A 20,859-nucleotide genomic window follows, 5' to 3' on the forward strand; every position below is an offset into this window, starting at 1 on the left:
TTTTAAATAGTTAAGTTAATATTAATATCGATATTTTTTTAAATTTATATTTTTATTTAAATATAAAAATATTATTTTTTTTAAAATTAAATAAAATTTTATTATAACATGTAATAAATAAAAAAATAAATTAAAATATTAAAATCAAAATGTATCCGACTGCATTGTTACGATTACATTCTAATAAAAAATAAAGAAAGCGACTGGATTTCATGAAACGATTTACCCGAAAATATTAGCTCATCTTAGTTGACGCGTAATGAAAAGCCGAACTGTAAACCGACAACACGGGGTCCGGTTCCTACTAACATGCGCATGGTGCGCATTTACCTGTCATCTTCACGAGAACTCGCAGAAATTTACCGTACGAGTTTATACGTTTCTTAATGACGGTGTGCGAGAGAGAGAATCTAGAGAGAGAGAGTGTGTAATAAAGTAACATAAAACCTCTTTGGTTTTTTTAGCACAAACTTACTGCTAAAAACACAGATCTAGATCCAAATAACTACTCTCAACTCAAGATCTTCAAGCTAGCTCCAACTTCATTTCAGGTCAGTCTCTCTCTCTCTCTCTCTCGTCTTCACTCGCACACACAGTTCTTGTTTGTTTTCTCGCATTATCATGAATTGTTTAACCAATTGCTGATTCTTTGCTTGTTCAATTTGAGAACGTCATTACTGTTATGAATTATGGAGTATCACACACTCAGAATGTTGCATCTGACGTTATCTATTCTAGTGGATTTTTGTTATTTTGTGTTTATTGGTAATGTAAATTGGCTGATTGCTTGTTTTCCTGGGGATAAAAACGACGTGAAGAAAAACGCGTTAGGTTTTGAATCGTAATAGGTGATTAAGTCGCTGAATCGATTAAGTTTTGGACAATTTGATCTTAAAAGAGGAATTTGAGTCAGGCTTAATTCTATGAATGAATATATCGTGTCAAAATTTTCGGCAGCACTAAATTTTCTGTTTCGGAGACGATTCCGTAGATGTAAAATTGTGTTCATCAGGTACAGAACGATTCAAGTTAACTGATTGCCATGGGAAACTAGAGTTCCAATATCAGTTATTATCGAATTCAAATCATGAACCCAATTTGAAACTGATATCGAGTTCATTGCACTTTGAATAACAATTAATATGGTTAGCAGTGTTTCCTTATCAGATAGTTTGTCAGAACTACTTCACGGGCCTTAGATCGAATATGATTATAACAATTTGAATTCTAGGATTATGCAAATTGAGTTGACTGTCAAACTGTGCTTATTCGTTCTAAAATACGGATAGCATGTACTGAAGAAGTTTGTTGGTAATCGAGTTAAAACAACCATCAGAAATATATTCATTGAGACAACTTTTGTTATTTATGGTTTCCTGTAACTAAAATTTGGTCCTGCAGGTGAACCACAACATACAACGATGTCAAGGAGGCCAGCAAGTTTATCTCGGCGTTTGGGAGATGGAGCTGGCATTCCATTTATGGGATCCTTGAATCCAAAATCTCGTCCATCACCTTTTCTATCCATTGGGCTTGTACTAGTGGTAAACCTCGTAAAGCTTTTGCATCTGCATATACCGTCACTAATGCATGTCATGTAATCTACCTCTGCATATGCAAGATTGCTAATTCTATAATCCCCATCCATTTCATTAGAATATCTTTTAGTCATGATTCATACATTTGACAACTGAGCATATTTGCTTTTATTTTACACTCTTCTGCTTCGGTTAATACAAATACTGAGTGGGAATTTCGTTTCAATGGAAATTTCAGGGAGCTTTTCTGATAATTGGTTACGTTTATAGTGGTTCAGGTTAGTATATGTCTGGCAATGTGAATACTCGCAATCATAGATGATTTGATTTACAAAGAAACCATGGATTTTGTCTTAGCTAAACATCAGTCTTGTGGATGCTATTTTCTCCACAAAGCAACTGAGATTGAAGTTATTTTTGTGACAGGTGGAAGCAATGCTGATAAAGTGGCTTTAAGTAGGCTTGAAGGTAAACCGTTAAAGATATGCACTAAACTACTTGATCTGTCTCAACATTGAAAAATTTCCAGCATATGACATATCCATTGTTTATGAGCAAACATAATTTTGTTTTGGTTTTATATGCTATCTGCTTATGTTGAATCATTCATTATGAAGATGTTATTGCTATTCAGTCGTCAATATTATTATATATGTGCAAGAAAGATGAAGTTGAGATATACTCTATAAAATATGGATGATTGGATCTGTGTACATATGATTACCGACACCATGTTTTTTCTGTTTGCCTCTCCCTTTCCTACAACTTGCTGTCTCCCATTCTCTAATGATCAAGTCCTTTAATTCATCCACGTGGAACTTAAATTTTGCAAAGTTTGCTTCATTGCTTTAAGTTTGATGTCTGATAGATACCCTTTCTTCCTCGAATACGAAGGTCATGCTCATTCCCAAGACAAACATGTGCACTCTTTCTTTTCTCATTTTTTCACGATTCTCAGATAAAAGAAAGAGACTGTCAATGTCAAGTTCAACTATTAGAAGGGCTTATTTCATGCCATTTGTTATTGGAATAACACTTGAGAGCTTGATCTCTATTAGCAAATATCTGCTTAAGTTTGACTTGCAAATAAGCATTTGCCAAAGAGTGATTGGCATGATGCGTCTACCTGAGAATCTGATAATATACATTTGGATGAGCCCATTCATCCAGGCATGCTTTTAAGTTTTGCAAATTTAAGTTTGTTAACTATATCAACTATAATCTACTTTTTAAAATATGGGAGCAGCTTATAAAATCATTCGCTTAACCAGAAAACCTGATTACTTTTATAAAAAATTTCATCTGTATATGCAGCTGGTGTATCATGTTCATCAGAAATTTATCAAGCATTACCATATCTGAAGAAAGCATACAGAGATAGCATGCATAAAGTTCTGCATGTAGGGCCGGACTCTTGTGCAGTGGTCTCCAAATTATTAAAAGAAGAAGATACTGAAGCTTGGGGTCTGGAACCATATGATTTAGATGACAGTGATGCCAACTGCAAGAGCCTTGTACGGAAAGGCATTGTTCGTGTTGCTGATATCAAGTTTCCCCTCCCTTACAGGTCAAAATCATTTTCTCTTGTCATAGTGTCGGATGCTCTTGACTACTTATCCCCAAGGTACCTCAACAAGACTCTTCCAGAATTCTCAAGAGTATCTGCAGATGGATTTGTTATTCTTTCTGGTACATTTCCAGCAATCACATTATTATATTTAAGCACTTATTCATGTATATTACATTAGCAATTGGAATATTAGGGGCCGTTTACCAACACAACTTGGGTAAGTGCTAACCGGGGTAAGACTCTGGTCTGGGTAAAGGGTTTGGTAAGTACTAACTGAAAATGGTTGTTTACCAGGTGTTTTGTAGTAAGTGCTTACTGATAAAATGCTTCGTCATCTTGTGCTAACCCAGTTGAAATAGTAATGCTGTCTGGGTAGGTGCTCAGTCAACATCCTTAGCAGTCTTTAGGTAAACTAGCTGATGTTGACCGAATCGGCACGGGTCAAGGCAAACAGGCCCTTAGTAGACAATTAAAAAGTTTATTTGAGAAGAATCTACAAAGTTTCTAATGTTAAATTTCCTGGTTACAGGTTATCCTGGTCAGCGTAGAGTTAAAGTGGCCGAGATGTCCAAGTTTGGCCGCCCTGTAAGTCCTCTCTCGGAAGGAGTTTTCTTTCAACTGGTTCCATTTTAATCAACATTTTTCTGATCTTCTTGGTGTCTAGATGATTTCCTGCTCTTCGTCTTTGGAACAAACATTTTTCTGAAAACCAAAACTTCTAGAGATAACCACTTGAGTTGTGGGGCACTGGTTAAGGCTCTCAGGGGGATGTAGTCGAAATCTCATCTTCCCTGGGTTCGAATCTGGGCGCTGCCAAAGCCCATGTGGCCGTGGAGTTTCACCTGCGATGACTCCAAGACATTAGTGGTCGCGCAGGGGATTGGTCGGTGTGCATAAGCTAGCCCAATGCCCACCCTTACCCAAAAAAACTACTAGAGATGATTTTATATTTTCATTGATCAAGTGAACATTACTAAATAAATAAACGCACTCCTTTCATTTTGTGTTAGGCTAAACTGCGAAGCTCTTCGTGGTGGATTCGGTTTTTCGTTCAGACAAAATTAGAAGAGAATGAAGCTGCTACTAAGAAGTTCGAACTGGCTGCAGCCAAGAAGGCATACCAATCAAGCTGTCAGATTTTCCATCTCAAATCACTCCATTGATGAAGGTGAAATATAAAGTTAAAAGAACATACACAAAAGTTGGAAATTTTTGTTGGGGGAATTGTCTTAAGTTTCAAATGGGGTCCAGCATACCGAAGATGTATATTTGTTATTTCATGCTTTTCATATTGTTGGAACAAATGATGATATAATCTTTAGACCATTTTGGTTTGAAAGTATTGTTTTTAATCAATTGTAAAAGAACTGTAGCTCTCTAAATTACTATGTTGATTGGATTCTGGTGCCCCCTCCTTTTCTGCACTCTTTCTGGTCCATATTTTCATTAATGAGTGCTTCTCATTAACCGTGTTAGGGTCTTACGTCGGTTGAATTTGGACTATTTCTCCTCGGTATGTGTTGGAACCTTTCTTCTCAGCTCAACAACTTTTTTCGAGAGTAATCTAAAAAGATTTTACATATTTGGTGAAAAAAAGGCGACATTTGCAAAATGATTGGGGACAATTATCAAACAAGGCTTTTGAGTCATGACAAAATAAAGTATTGATACGACGCAAGCATCAATAGGACAAGAATCATCGAGTTTAAAGGGTTGTTTGGTTGATTTTCTATTAAGTGTTATCTAGATGAAGCCACTGGCAGATTCAGAAACTATTACAGTTGGGGGCACGTTTAGGATGTCAAAGTTTTTTGAAACCGAACAATTCGTCTGTACCAAAAAAGGTTTCGGGTTTCATTTTTGGCTTAAATGGTTCGGTTAACTAAATAAATATAACTTATTCTGTTCGATTTCAATTAATTTTTTTAATTATTTTGGTTAAACCGACACATTATAAATAAATACATTACTCGTTAAATCGTTAAAACATTAAGTTTTAATTGAGTTCTAAAGAGAAGTAGGTAGGAGTCGAGTTTTCTTATTTAGTACCTTTTGAGTATGAGAGACTATGAAATTGCACCAATTAAAATAATGATTTTATCATAGTTGGGCCATTTCATTTTGGTGTTGGGATCCCAATAGCAAACATTAGGTAAAAAAACATCTTTTTAATCAATTGTGAAGCATCCTAATGTGCATCTGTACCCGGATAAAATTGTTTGTTCGTATGTATAGATTGAAAAAGTTTTTATATGGTGAGGTTTTTAACAAGACTAAACAAGTTATTTACATTGTATTTGGAAGTTGGACATGACAAAATTGTTAAAATAAACAAACAAAAAAATTAATGACAAACTCCAAAAGTTTTTATTAATAATCAAAGTTCCGGTGTTCATAGCATCCACAATGCACAAGTCATGTAATGACTTTTTACATTTGCCACCTCATATTTCCACTAACTCTATCCGACAAAAACTCGTCTTTTAAAATCATCTCCAATGCAACCAACTTTTCCAAAAAAAATTATGTTTAATAATTAATGAATATGAAATAAAAGTACAAACAAAAAATTCTAGAAAATAATATAAATGCAGTTTTGAGTTATGAAACGAGCTCAAGTGGTCGAAAAATTATTAACCAAGTTATGTCCGACAACCATCAATCTTCTCTTCTATCTCTACAACCATTCCTACTACACTAATCTCTCTCAACTTTGAAGAAGTCGATCCCATGGATCACCTCATCTTCTCGGTACTCATGTATACTAGCAACCTTGAACAAACCATATCTCCGAAACTCCAATTTGTTGCAAGTGCCAATTGGAATCGATTCTTGCACAGGAACACCGTCAAGAATCATATTGGGCATGAATTTAACTACCAAGCAACTCTTTTAATGACAATAAGTGGATTTGAATTAATGACTTCTCGAAAGCAAGACCTAATTATCCTCAATACACAAAAAACAAGAAATAACAGAAAAATGATACAAGTTGTTTTTTTAAATAAAGAAGGATTGAATTAAATAAAACTCTTTAGGGGTTGTTTGACAGTTATTGTACAATTTGATGCATAATGATTAAGTGGTCAGAATGATTAAGAGACTCTCATGATATAATGCAAAATAAAATATAATTATTTGGTAATTATTTACAACGAAATTAGGGTGCAAAATGGTTAAGAGATGCACATGATACAAAATCATTTAGAGAGTTTTAGAATTATTAAGAGATAATTTTATTTTTGCTAAATACGGTATATCTTCTAACGATTCAGAGACTGTCTGTTAGTGAAACCAGGTAAAATAAATAAAATCTGTAAAGTTAGAAATATTTTTGTTGTTGGTTTTTAGTTTATTTTTTATTTTTTGGGAGAACGAAGGAACTTCGAAGGAGCGATTCAGAACTGTTTGATACAGAAGCAGTGAGAAGAACAGAGAGCACTGCGGCAGTGGTCAGCGCGGGGAACACCGCCGGCACCACCACAAATGGCTACAAATCACCATTTCAAAAGACCTTACCAGCCGCTCTCTTCTTCCTCCACCAGCTACTTCTATATCTTCGTCTCTATCATCGGCCTCACTGTTCTTTTGCTCGTCTTCTCTCACTACATCACCTCTTACTCTACGTCGCCGATACGCCTTGAATTGATTAAACCGATCAAGCAATACGTGCCCGTAAACAACGACAACAATGGAGCAGAATCAGCAGCCTGTGATTACTCAGAGGGCAAGTGGTTCTACGATCCGACGGCCAGACCTCCACGATACGACGAGACGTGTAAGGAGATATATAAAGGCTGGAATTGCATAGCTGGTAATAGATCTGGTGCGGCGGAGATTGTTAAGTGGCGTTGGCAGCCTAATCACTGTGCACTTACACCGTTTGATCCACTTCGGTTTCTCGAATCCCATAGGGACATCAGTATCGGTAAGAAGGATAGTTATCCCGTGTAACGTAACATCAATATCACTACTCGAAAACCTCTGTATTTGTACATTGTTCAATGGTTATGCATTAATGCCAAGAAAAGCACCTCATCATGACCTCTAGAGTGTTCTCCGGAAATATTTCCTACCTTCCCTGTTCAGGAAAAGAGATACCATTTGGCTGGATGCCTGGTGGATCAATTTTAAACTTTCCAACGACATGAATGCGTTAGTTGTATAGAAAGCTTGATAATCACCATAAATTCAGATACGCTGGGTTTTTCAAGTGTTTGTAACTTGTCTAGAGGTTCAAAATTTGAATCCCACATATGTTCACTGTGAGGCGTGCGTGTTTACCAATAGCCAAACTCTAATTCATGTTAAAGGTTCCTCTTAGATTAATAGGTAAAAGTAAAACTAGGTGACACTGCTGCTAGTAATCAGTGAACATATCAGTATTTCAAAGTCACTTCTACTACCTTTTAAACAAGTTAATGCCGAAATTTAGTAGGGCTAGGGGTATGAGGAGACGAGAGTCAATTAGAAACTAATAAGACAACGTTATTGTAGGCTCTTTTATCTCTATGACTGAGGGTACTATATCAATTGGTCAATATGGTTTGTTTGTAGAGAATCTCTTTTGCTGTAGAATGAAATCATGGCAGGCTAGGACAGAAATATGGTTAGGCCAATGAGTGGAGCATTCCCACAGGGTATGGGTTTGAGGATCAACAGAGACTCAACAATGAGCATCCATGTGTTGGGGTGCTTAGATGGGTACGTCTGACTGTAATTGTGCTGAGATAAAGACATACACTGGTACCAGAAGGTAATGGCTTTCAGTGTATCCATTTCCTGATTTGATATATCTTCCCTATATGGGGTCTGAATGTTCTTGCTATTGTACCGTAGAACATTTGTTTCTTAGAGGTAATAGTTTCATATTTTCATCCAGGCTCGTGGCGTTTTATGATTGTCATATGCCAAAGGTTTGACTTTGTTAGGCTTTTATATGGATCTGATATAAGCAAAAATAATCCTTTGAATTCTGCTTGCTTGGCATATATGTCACAAGATTGAGATTTGTAATTGTAATGAGCTTTATATAGTGCTTACTAGAAATTCTTGCAATCTAGGGACCTAGGCTAAGAGGTAAGGTTGCTTATGAGCGGGTTCTCTTAGAGGGCATTCAGATTTTTGACTTTATTGGTTATACATGTAAATATGGTTCATGATGCTTGGCATATGTCCTCTAATGTACAAGTGGCTTCATGTACTTCTCACTTTTGTTATCAATATTGTAGTATTTTAACGCCTTTTAAGATGTTATTTGTAAACCTTATGAACTTTTAACAGTGCAGGGTTTGTTGGTGACTCCTTAAATAGGAACATGTTTGTTTCTCTCTTCTGTTCTCTGAGACGTGTTGCTGGGGAGATAAAGAAGTGGCGTCCTGCTGGAGCCGATCGTGGATTTACGTTTTTGAAGTATAACTTCACGATAGCATATCACCGAACAAATCTGTTAGCACGTTATGGTAGGTAAGCTGTTTTTAGTGTGACATCTTGCGTGTGCCATGTTTCAGTTACAAAACTTGTTTCTTTGAATTCTTCTATAATCACAATCTTTGGTATTAACTTCTCTCACAAGTCTAGACTTTCTAATTCATCTTTAAACTGCAGTAATGACCTTTTGCCCCTGCAGACTTTTGGTTCTCCCATTAGATATACTAGTGGCATTTTTAGTTGGCATTTATAGAGCATGGGCTTGCATGCCTATCTGATTTCCCTATTGTCTTGTATTTTACTTGGCTGCGGCATCCGCTATATCCAACCTGAAGCTGTAACATATTGAAGAACAGCTTCTTTAGGAGGTACAGAATGTGTCTAGTGAAAGAAGTTGAAATTCTGATTCGCTATCATGTATTGTAAATTTTGAAGGAATATTTGAGCTTATTCCATCATGGCCTTTAATGACGATTAGAAGTTTATATCATGGAGAGTTGTGGTGGTTGTGGAATAGCTCAGTCTTGTCTTTTGGCTGATTTAGACATTTATCATCGAGTGCATGACATTCTTTCAAGGAAGAATTTATCATCTAGTGCATGACATTCTCAAGTCCTTTTAGTGACAACGAGAACTTTATATTAGGGCATACGTAATCTTAACAGTATTATAATAAATTTATGATGGTCTTATGGTTCATATTTTTTTGATCGGGTTAGGCAGCCAGATTTTTATGAGAGCACGTACTTTACAAGAAAGGGTAATGTGCTCTTTAAGTTATAAACTATTATTTCTTTTCTGTGCTTATAATATCCTAGTCTTCTTCTCAATGGAGAAGTGCCTCCATCAATCAATGGAAACTCTGCGTCGCATTCGGAGGAAGTTTGAGAGTGACTGGTTCTCAAAATGCATACATCGTCAACTTTTAAACTTATTGGCATGATAAAGTGCAGTGAAGTTGGCATGCGTAACATAGTTTGAACACTTTCTTGTTGAACCGGGACATAATAAATATATCTGACTTATGAGTATTTTAGCAACGATATATGATCCGAGGCATGCAATATGTTATTGTGGCATTGGTACATGATTTTGGCTCACACAGTATACATGTTATTTTACTTGATTTGGCAACTGAAAAAGTCCTCCTAAATTCTTCTTTGCCTCTATGGAAACAGTGTTTGCTACTACCTTATAAATTGCTCTTGCTTCATATAATTATGATACAGGTGGTCAGCCAATGCTAAGGGTGGTGTGCTGGAATCTCTTGGGTACAAAGAGGGTTATCGAGTTGATGTGGATGTACCTGAAGGAACATGGGCAGAGGCTCCAAGTTTTCATAATATTCTCATCTATAACACTGGGCACTGGTAATATGACATTCCTCATAGAAATTATGATATACTCGATGCATTGCTTTTACATTTATGATGGAAGACGGTGCCTTTCGGATTTGAAATAAAGCCAAGGGACTCTGCAATATCAGTCTTTAGAGCCAGCTAATAAGGGTTAATATGTTTGGACAACAGTGGCTCGTCGTCATTTCTGTTCCTTTACTAACCTTTATTTTAGTAGCGTTGATTTGTTGAGCTCTCTTGTTGTTAGACCGGTTATGGTCCTTATGGATAGTCTACTAAAGTAAATTCAGGCTTTTGAGTTATAATTACCAATCTGTATTTTCTTTATTATTGAAAGGCGTGAAATCTGAGATTATACATACTCCAATAGTAACCTCTCGATGCCCTTGATTGCCCCCATCTGTAAACTATGCCCTCTACACACAAACAGAGATTTCTTTTTCCTTTTACCAAATGCTATGATATGTTTTTTGGTATGGGCTATGTGATTCCAAAAGTTATTTTTCTGGTACAAATATTTTGAGTCCTGATTTGTGCATGTTCCTCAGGTGGTGGGCCCCTTCCAAGTTCGATCCTGTAAAATCACCTATGCTTTTCCATGAAAAGGGTCAGCCTCTGGTACCCCCTTTATCCCCTGAAACCGGCCTTGATGTAGTCTTAAGGCGCATGGTAAGTATTTTTGCTTCTTTCCTGAAGTTTGTAGAATGCATAAAGTTTTACTGCACTTGTGGAAGTTTAAGATAAGCTTCGTGTTGGCTAGTTTGGGCATGCAATATTATATTATAAATGAGCTAACAGCAATCCCCCTTCATTATAATGGCAATATATGGCGAAGGGTCCTGTACTGGTAGCTAGGTTATTATAAGATGAAAAAACATTTGTGAATGAACATAATAAAAAGAAATAGCTTATAAGTAGTGAGCTAGCAGGAGATGTTAAGGAAATGGTTCTGGATTCATGTTATGACCAAGTAATTGGGAGATTACGAGCAAATATAATCTTTCAGGATTTTAACATTTTTGTGACGGGCAGCGTCTCAAGCATCTAACTTACAATTGTTTTCAGCAAAACAAATTAAAACATTATAGTAAAGAAGGGCGTTAGTAATTCAGGAAAGGAAGCGTGTAGACTTGAGTGACCACAGTTATATGTATTTCTGATTGAGATGAAAGTTCATTATGCAAATATACTCAATCTTGAACCCTTTTATTTTTTGCACATAGATATCATATGTGGAAGAAAAGGCAAGACCAGGAACAGTTCTATTTTTTCGCACTCAATCTCCTCGCCATTTTGAAGGTGGCGACTGGGACCAAGGTGGTTCCTGTGCCCATTTGCAGCCATTATCACTAGAAGAGGTAAATTCTCATTACCAGTTACAGATGTCACTGCATATTTCCACTTCACATCATATGCATATTTTAAGAATCAAACCAACGAGTTCACTTCATCTCCCAAACATGCAACTGAAAAGTTCAAAATTTGTTGTCTTGTAATACATTCAGGTTGAACAGTTCTTTTCTGTGGAGAACAATGGAACGAATGTGGAAGTGCGGCTTGTGAACGAGCACTTATATGAAGCCATCAAGGGTTCTGCTTTCCGCTTACTGGATGTGACACGTATGAGTGAGTTTAGAGCAGATGCTCATCCTTCTGCAGCTGGTGGAAAGAAACACGTTGATTGCATGCACTGGTGCTTACCGGGGATTACTGATACTTGGAATGACTTGTTCATTGCACACCTAAGTAGCATCAAGGTACGTTACTGATTATCCCTTTCTAGTTAATGACCATGTAGAAATTGATTTTTTTTTTAAGTATCCTTTGTACGTGGTGTATGTGACATATAGATTGTACATTTTATATTATTTTAGTGGGATAAGTTAGGATCCCTTCATTTTCCTATTATGAGACCGTATATTTATCTTTGTCCTTTTTGCCATTTGAACATTACAGTGATCAAACTATGTGGTAATAAAAGGGAAATCTACTAATATAATATTGCAAAAAAATATTATCATGAACTATAAGTTTTAGTAAACTTGATGTTAAAACCATAAAAAAATATAAGTTTTAGGATTAGATGAATAAAAAGAAAATATGAGATTTGAATTTAAATATCAAAACTAGATTCTAACCTGCAACTGCATGACAGAAAGCGATATCACCATCTACATGTGATCATAAAGAATGAGATGAGAATATATGTGTTGCTGTATCAAGACTACTTTACAACTTTATGGTTCAAAAGGAAATGAAAGTGTGTATGTGCGTCGTATTTACTTGATGCCAGAAGAAACGAATATTAAAGCCATAAAATAGAGAACAAGAAGTCATATAGGTGTTACCTTTTGCTCCAGTCTCCCTTAATCCTGGAAAGTTTGTCTGGGCCTTCTAAGAGCCATAGTTAGTAAATAATATGTAAAATGGTAGACAAGAATGAGATCTAAATTATAAAGTGCAAGACAACTATTTCATGCATGAATCCAAAGTTGCTGATAACTTGGGGCAAAATGCATAAAAAAGCAACAAATTCGGTTGGTTTTTATTTAATGTAATGAATTTTTTTCCCTATAGATGGAACAAAGTTTCAATAATATCTGTTTTGTATCCATTTTGACTGGCAACTTGATCTTGTAACATTTTATGACGTGAATACTCATATGAAAGGCTTACAAAAGGGTTGCAACGAAGTGGATGATAAACTAGAGATCCACGTCATCAAATGTTACAAAATCAGTTGGTTATGGTCAAAATGTGTACAAATAGAAATTATTGAAACTTTGTTGCATTAAATTAGGAAATTTTGAAACTTTCTTACATCGATCGTGAAAAACTCTTTGTTACACTGAATAGAAATTAAGGCAAACTTTGCTGCATTTTGCCCAATAACTTATGCAGTAGGAATTAGGAATACCAACCAGAGCTCATATATTATCATAAATATTCTATCCCAATGACAACAATACCACATGGAACATAAGCTAAAAAAGATACTTTGATGCATATCAAAGAATCAATACTTTGAAAGATAACATTCTTTTGGGAGATTGTTTTGGAATCTCTTATTATCCTGGCAATAATCATAAATTAGGTGATATCTCCTGACCCATTTGAACCATCTCCTCTGTTTCCACGTTAAAGAACTCAACTCCTCTTTGTTCCACCAGTTGCTTGAGCTATCTGCTCTGCAAAACCTTGCATTTCCCTTCCATACACAGGCGTCAATCGTGTAATTTGTGAATGATGCAAGGAAAGGGCCTTTTGACCAATCGATTTTGTCTTTCCCGCCATTGGTCGCCCAGCTGCTGCCGTCCCATAGGCTCATCTTGAGGCTCATTGGCTGCCATCTAGGATATGCCACTCCCTTGTCTGCATGGTTTCTGTATGTTCTTATTGGAATAGAATCCACCATAAATCTGCCCAGAAAACCGAACTTTTTTAATTAATGTCAAAAAACTACAAAAGATCGGTCTTTTGTGATGTCAAACAGCATCACTAAATAAGGCTGTTGCTTTGCTAATATGCGTTTCTCGGCCTTTGTCACAAAAGTCTGAAGTGGCGTTCTTTAGGGTGCTTTTGGTACGTGGGATAGAACAAGATAAAACAAAAATGTGTTGCCCCTTGTTTGATGCAACACTAGACTGGGATAGGACAAGAATGCATTTTTTTTGTCCCACTAGGGAGATGAGATTAGATTGGTAAATTACTAAACTACCCATGTCAAATTATGATCTTAAAGCCTTGCAAAATTCTTTCACCCGGCTACTCACTCTAGCTCTGTCCCGTCCTGTTCGGTCCTCTTTGCGTACCAAATCCTAATTCCCTTTCCTAGAAGGTCGTTTCAAGAAATTTGTTGCTGAAAATGCTTACACAATTTGGTGAAGATTCCATAAAATCGAATAGGTATGGAAATCCTTTGTGGGATCAAACCACAAGTAAATCCTCTCTTCTCTGTCGTCAAAACCGTCTGCGAAAACGTTTGTTTGAAGAATGTAAGGCTGGTCTGAAATATTTCCCAGGAACTCAAAGTCTATCTCATCTCGATTAGGCTGGTCGGAAGTAAGCTGTGTCGTCAAAACACTTCAAGTAAGCACTTGAGCTATTAAATCATGGACACAAACGGGTCATTTAGGAGAATAACTTTCCGACAAATTGTTTAGAACATGATCTTTTGATAGATTTAAGAACGTCTCTGCTAATACAAAAACGCCTCCAAATCTGTCTGAAGGTCATACATGTAAAGATCTGTCAAATGGTTATTCTCCTAAATAACCGGACACAAACCAACCTCTTTTCGCTTACATAGAATGCCAAGACTGTGCCTGCCGAGTGACCAGGTACTAACTTGATTGGCATGTCGATTTGACCGAACAAAAACATGTCATTAGAAGCAAAACCCGAACCTGAAACAGTTTTATGATTAGCAACATGAATAGGACACACAACATGCAAAACAAGGCTAGGCCTTGGGCCCCTCTCCATAGGTCGCTCGTTCGAGCCTCCTTAGAACCACTAGGGGTTTTCCTAACTGTCATCTTCAGATCCCCATGTGCTAGCCAACCCAAACACTCAAGGTTACGAAAGAAAAGCATTTTGCATACCTGATTCTTGATCGAGCTTCAAGCTTCTTGATCGGCCATCAGCAGATGTGTTGATATGGGTCGGGGACCAAGTCACAAAGAAGTCTTTATTGAAATCACCAGTCGAAACAACCGAACCGAATGAAGCTTGTAATGAATGCAAGAGAAATAACCCAAGAAGGAAAATGGAGTTGTTCATGGCTTCTTATTTGTGTCACAAAAGTTCATGAATGTTGAACATGACAATATATATATTGTTGCATGGCTTGGGAGGGTACCAAAAGTATGTGGAAATATAAGTTTCTATACAAGAATATCTTTACATGGAAGCAAGGGTTAAGATGTCAAATTACTCTGGTAAGTATAATTACTCTTCTTTTATACTAACACTGTATAAAAATTTTCCACATCCATGTAGTGTGTATATGCATACATATATATATATATATATATATATATATAGAGAGAGAGAGAGAGAGAGGGGGGGGGGGGAAGCGATCAAATGCAAAGTTGCAAACCATCCATATAAGATTAAACAATGAAATTGACGGATGATGGTGGTTTGCATTTGATCTCTTCTCGATATATGGTGATGATCGAATGCAAACCACCCATATTTGTATAAATCGTGAAAATCTAATTAAATCAATTATAATTTTTTTAATAATCTGGGTTGATTAACCATTTTTATTGTGAATGACATTAATTATGGATATTATAATCTTCATTCTATTAATTTTAGTAAACAAATTCATAAAAAATGAGAAATACATGAATTTTTTTAATTTTTACATAGAAACAAAAAATATAAGAAATAGTTTCATTAAAAAATGCATTATTTGAAACAATTTCCCCACATTAAACAATTTAATGAGAAAGTTTCACTAAATTAAACAAAGAAATCGACGATTTTCATGGTATGTAGCTTTTGCATTTATCCTTCCCATATATCTACACACATATATACATATATATGTATATATGTGTATGTGTGTGTATATATATATATATGTACACACACACACATATATATATATATATATATATATATTAGTTATTTATAAAACTTTCGTCTTTGTACTTTTAAAATTATGATTTTGATCCTTATAGTTTATTATTAATTGTTGTTTTTGTTCTTCCAATTTATAATTTATTGTTATTTTAGTTTTTATGGTTTACAATTCATTGTTGTTTTTGTTCCTAATACCTCAAAAATAGAAGTTCGTCTTAGGTATGAAAATGACAATGAATTACAAACCACAGGACAAAAACCATAATTTTAAAAATACAAGAACAAAAATTGTAATTTTTAAGAAATGAAAACCATAATCTATCGTAAAATTTATAACTAGTATGTTATGCAATAGAAGGTGTGCATTAATATTATTGTAGAAGGGGTGTTTGAAATTGCTTATTTGAAACAACTTATTCTTTTCTACAAAGTCCTTATCAACTTATTATAAGTTAAAATGGTTTAACTTCTTCAAAAAGCCCTTATTACCGGTTTGACATCGGTATAAAATGTTTATCCAAACATCTAAAAATGTTTATTACCGGTGTCATATCGAAATAAGTCAATAATTTATTTTTATAAGTAATCCTAAACACCCCGAATAGAAGAATTGTGGGGAAGGGATAATATCAAGTTCCTCTCTTGATAGGCTTTGTGAAGATGACTTTACCCCAAGTGTTGGGCATCCTTCCTTCTTTTCATCAATTAACATTATTCTTTTCCTCTTATGTTATATTTTGAAAATTTGTTACCAAAATAACAAAAAAAAAAAAAAAACATGTATCTCATGTTTAAATAGCGTCTGAGAGATTAAAAGACATCTGAACGTTTAAAACATGTCATTCTAATAACGATCTAACTAAACCTCAAAACACGTAATATGGATTGTTCTATAATATTTTTATGTTTTAAAGGACTCTTAAATTACTGAGTATTAATATATAATGTATTTATTTTGCAAAATCTACTTCAAATAAAAAAAGGGAAACATATTATAATTTTGAAAAAAAAATAAAAAAAAATATTTTTTAATATATAAATTTTTAATCACAAAAAAGAAAAGCATGCGGTGAATAGTATAATGTGATTGCAAGAAATCAAATAGATATGACTTCAAATTGAAAACAACTTTAAATGCACAAATCATTTAAAGTATCTTTATTAAACGCTTATTTGATAAATGTTTATCGGATGTTACTTGTTTTAGCATGTGATTATGGTAAGGACCAAAAATCTTACAAAGTAAGAGACATAACAAAGACCGATAATTTTATACACAATAAGTGAGGGAGAAGACTTTTATCCCATAAGTGTAAGCACAAAAAAAAAAGATGATTACCAAACAATCCATTTAATGTTATCCAATTAGGTAAGTGATGATAATGATTGTTACCAAATAAGGATAAAATTGTCATTTCATATTATTTTACCATCAAATTTTTAGTTCTAGTCTTTTCTTTCATAAGTCCTTTTCTGTCAAAAAGAATTAAAGTTATAACAAAGGATCTTTAGTCTAACGTTATCTTGATTACTAATAAGATTTATATCTTTTTAAAACGGTGACACCATTTAACTATAAGAAAAAAATATAGGGAATTTTTTTCAAATGATGACACCATTTTTGACTATAAGAAACAAATATACGGATTTTTTTTCAAACGGTGACACCATTTGACTAAGAAAATGACAGTGGCATGATTCGAACATGGGTATGAGGTGGAATAAAAGTCTTGCAAATCAACTCTACCAAATAAAACTTGTTCGCATTGTAGTTTCAAAATACATACGGTGGCACACAACAAATTAATATGGTTGCATCTTTCATGAACCTAGTTTTTTTTTTACCTTTCGATGAAGGAATAAAACGGTGGCATGTGCCACCGTATGCACCACTATAGGTTTGTTCTTGTGTTCCATGAGAAACATAAACTCAAAAACTAATTTTTATGGTGGATCCATCTCGAAAAGTGTCTTGGTGTGGACGTAGCCAAAATTGGATGAACCATATTACATTCTTCTCGAAGTACCATCCCTCTATGTTGCACTTACATTTTGGTTTATAACGAGAAACCACAGGGATATGCCTCGAACATGAAAATCAAAAGACGATCGTCACCATTTTAAGGAATGGATCAATGATGATTCAAATACGCTCTACATTTTTCACGGATTATTAGAAAATAAGGTCTCTCTAAAGATTATTAAGCTATAGCTGACCCAAGTCATTTTGTGTAGACTTGAAAACTTGTCTTTACCTGTCGTCAAAAACAAGATTTAGTACATATGGTACAACTTAAGAAATTGTTAGATTAAGGACCGTTGACGTGGATTAGTGTTAGATAAAATGTGAGTCGAGAATATCAGAGTCGATGAAGCAAGTTTTAAGACCGCCAGTAGAAGGAGCCAAAGCTCACTTCTATAAATATTTTTATAAGAGAAATTAGTAGATATTAATTATAAAAATACAGATGGACCGACCAAATCTATCCAACTTTATTTTTTGCAACAACCATTAATTCTAACCGGTTTCTGAAGGCCTGCTTTTTTTTTTTAGAATGGTTGTCCAAACACACTTTTTTAGCATTCGTTTGTCCTGTCAAATCTTACCCCTATCCAAACGCCTAACTATATGGTATTTATAGGGTTGGGCTATATAGATTTTTTTTTGTAAGGGTGTCCGGGCCAAAGCCCGACTAATCCCCGGCAAATTTGGAGGCTAAACATGGCCCCACTTAAATGTCGCCAACACTCCCCTCCCAGGGCTCGAACTTGGGTTCATGACTATATCATGCCTAAGCTTTTACCACTAGGCTTTAGGGGCTGTTTGGTTCATGCTGGGGAATGAAAATGAAAATAACAGGGAATGAAAATGGGAATGAATTTTCATTCCCCTCTGTTTAATCTAGAATGAAAATTTGGGCTTCTGGGGGAATAAAGCTTTTATATTATATAATACCAAACAATTTCTTTTATTTTCATTCCCATTAATTACTACTTAATACCTCTAACCAAACATCCCTTTATTGTGGGAATCCTTCGGGTAAAAAATTTATATGTTAACACTCTCGTTATATATAAAAAGCGAAAAGTTCATAAAAATCTAACGGATTTTTTCATTTTGAGTAATTAAGTCATGAATTTTTTTTAAACTTTCTCATTTCGATTGATTAAATCCCTGAATATTTTTTTTAATAAAATAAACTTTGCTAGACGGTTTTCTCATTTTCGGAACAGTAAAACCGATTTGGGTTTCTTTACATCAAAATTTTGCTAGACGGTTACAAGTAGTTTGGGTTAAGTTAATGTAGGTAACCGATTTTTAAAAGTTCAGTGGTTTATTTATCCAAAAAATGCTCTGGGACTTATTTATTCAAAATGAGAAAGGTCGTTAGTTTTTTTGAACCCTTCCAATATAAAAGTTCACATTACTCGCAGTTTTTCAAACAGTTAGATGTAGAACTCTGCTCCGGTTATTAGGTGTGTGCAATTTTGGTACCGACCGACTATATTGGATATCTAATTGTAATTGGACCGGATTGAATCCAAATTGAAACGATCGGTCTTGGTTGAAAGTTCAGAATTTAATAAAACCAGACCGATCCAGTACAGTTATCCATCCAACCACCATCTAATTAATAAATATATCTAATAATACTTTACAATATTATTTTTAGTTGATATTTTATATAGTGTTTTTATAAAACTAAGAAAATATATAAATAATTGGTTGAAAATTGGATTCAGATATTAAATGAGTCCAATTTAATCTAACAGATAACCAGTAATGATATTCAAATGGTTGAAAGTTGAAACTGATCTAAAATTGAAATTAGATATTCAATGGTTGGAACTGATCTAACGATGTATTTACAATCAAACCAAATCTTTATTTTATCTTAATGAAAAACTGGTCTAACCCCGGTATTTTCCATACCCATTCCTCTCACATTAATGTGAAATTGAATGGTTCAATATATTTTTTTAATTTTAAAATTATATTTTATATCTTAATTTGTTTTATGACTTTTACTTTTTCATGTTTTGTTTTACACTTTTATCACATTAACATACATAATTGTATATGAACTAAAATACGTTTTAATTTTAACAAATTACACCATTATAATCGTATCGTTAATACCTTCGAAATGAGTCAAATATTGAATATTTTTTTATTTAATTATATTATTATATCATATCGAAAAAATATTTTTAATACTACACTTTATACCCTTGTAGTTAATTATTAATTTATGATATGTTCACTGCTTATTCATTTTTTGTTTTACATCCTTATCATTTTAACATACATAATCGTGTATTAACTAAAATACATTAAAAAAACACGTTTTTAACAAGTTACACCATTATACTCTTCTCGTCAATACCTTCTAAATGAGCACAATATTGAATATTTTTTTATTTAATTATGGGTCCTTAATGATATAAATATAATAAAGGTATAAAATATAAAATGATAACCACAAGGGTGGTGCCTGATTGGTTTGAGCTTGGCTCCAAATGTCAAAAGTACCAGGAGGTCCCAAGTTCAAATCCAAAGAGGAATACAAGTTCCCTTGTGGCCATAGATGTTCAAATGCGGTGACTCTGGGCTATCTGCAAAGCAGGTGGTCGCCCTGGGATTAGTCGGCTCGCATAGCGGGTTGGATATCCAGGTTAATAAAACAAATATATAAAATGATAAAGTAATGGAAGTAAATAAATTAAACAAATATTTATAAGAATATAAAGTGTAAATATTCAAGATTCTTTTCATATAAAAACAACAAAAATTGAAGGATATAATCATGTCATCAAAAAAACTTTCTTCCGTGAATCTTTGGTTCATAGAATCACTCATTGACGTCCATCTCTAAAGAATAAGCTCTGAAGAAAACAATTATGAAAGACACTTGTAGACGTAGTTGTTCAAAAGTGCCAATATTTATTAACTCTAAAGGCATCAAGAATAAGCGAGACATAGTTCCTACTTTCAAGAACAATTCATCACCCCACATCCATATCTTGATCAAATCCTGAGTTTATTTCATCCATACATCACACAGATACAAGATGTATTGGGTGATGAAAATTGTGGATTCCGAACAATATCTACTTGTCTGGGTGGTCATGAAGACGAATGAGACATTATCCGCAAAGAGTTCATGCTTGAACTAACCGAGCATCAAAAGTATTACTCTTATGTGATTGGTAACGAGTGCGTAAGAACTTACAAAGCGTTGAATTTCTTCCAAAAGGGTGTTTGTGCACCTGCTATGCATTGAATCGTTATGTCTGAATGACCATTCTAACCGCTTCAAGGTTCAATGTCACGCTACATGTTATCAATATGGCAGACAGTTTGACG

General features: G+C 34.5%; 3 protein-coding genes across 3 annotated transcripts; 2 read left to right on the forward strand and 1 right to left on the reverse strand.

The window, feature by feature from the left end:
* The first annotated feature begins 399 nt into the window (after positions 1 to 399).
* Positions 400 to 4,532, forward strand: LOC112500532 (uncharacterized protein At3g49720-like). The gene is made up of 7 exons (XM_025104034.1): positions 400 to 551; positions 1,402 to 1,544; positions 1,777 to 1,816; positions 1,965 to 2,006; positions 2,853 to 3,227; positions 3,638 to 3,693; positions 4,119 to 4,532. Exons 2-7 carry the CDS (start codon positions 1,422 to 1,424, stop codon positions 4,269 to 4,271), a joined length of 789 nt encoding a protein of 262 aa, XP_024959802.1. The 5' UTR covers positions 400 to 551; positions 1,402 to 1,421; the 3' UTR covers positions 4,272 to 4,532.
* A 1,977-nt stretch (positions 4,533 to 6,509) lies between these two features.
* Positions 6,510 to 11,803, forward strand: LOC112501262 (protein trichome birefringence-like 13). Its single transcript, XM_025104974.1, has 6 exons — positions 6,510 to 7,036; positions 8,397 to 8,574; positions 9,768 to 9,908; positions 10,445 to 10,565; positions 11,120 to 11,254; positions 11,402 to 11,803. The coding sequence occupies exons 1-6, from the start codon at positions 6,595 to 6,597 to the stop codon at positions 11,663 to 11,665; spliced, it is 1,281 nt and encodes a 426-aa protein (XP_024960742.1). The 5' UTR covers positions 6,510 to 6,594; the 3' UTR covers positions 11,666 to 11,803.
* An 806-nt stretch (positions 11,804 to 12,609) lies between these two features.
* Positions 12,610 to 14,691, reverse strand: LOC112500681 (probable xyloglucan endotransglucosylase/hydrolase protein 10). The gene is made up of 4 exons (XM_025104229.1): positions 14,501 to 14,691; positions 14,202 to 14,302; positions 13,770 to 13,963; positions 12,610 to 13,315 (listed from the first exon to the last, which is right to left on the reverse strand). Exons 1-4 carry the CDS (start codon positions 14,676 to 14,678, stop codon positions 12,913 to 12,915), a joined length of 876 nt encoding a protein of 291 aa, XP_024959997.1. The 5' UTR covers positions 14,679 to 14,691; the 3' UTR covers positions 12,610 to 12,912.
* Between the last annotated feature and the right edge of the window lie 6,168 nt (positions 14,692 to 20,859).

Source organism: Cynara cardunculus (genome assembly GCF_001531365.2).
Source record: "Cynara cardunculus var. scolymus isolate 2C chromosome LG 17, CcrdV1, whole genome shotgun sequence".
Taxonomy (NCBI): Eukaryota; Viridiplantae; Streptophyta; class Magnoliopsida; order Asterales; family Asteraceae; genus Cynara; species Cynara cardunculus.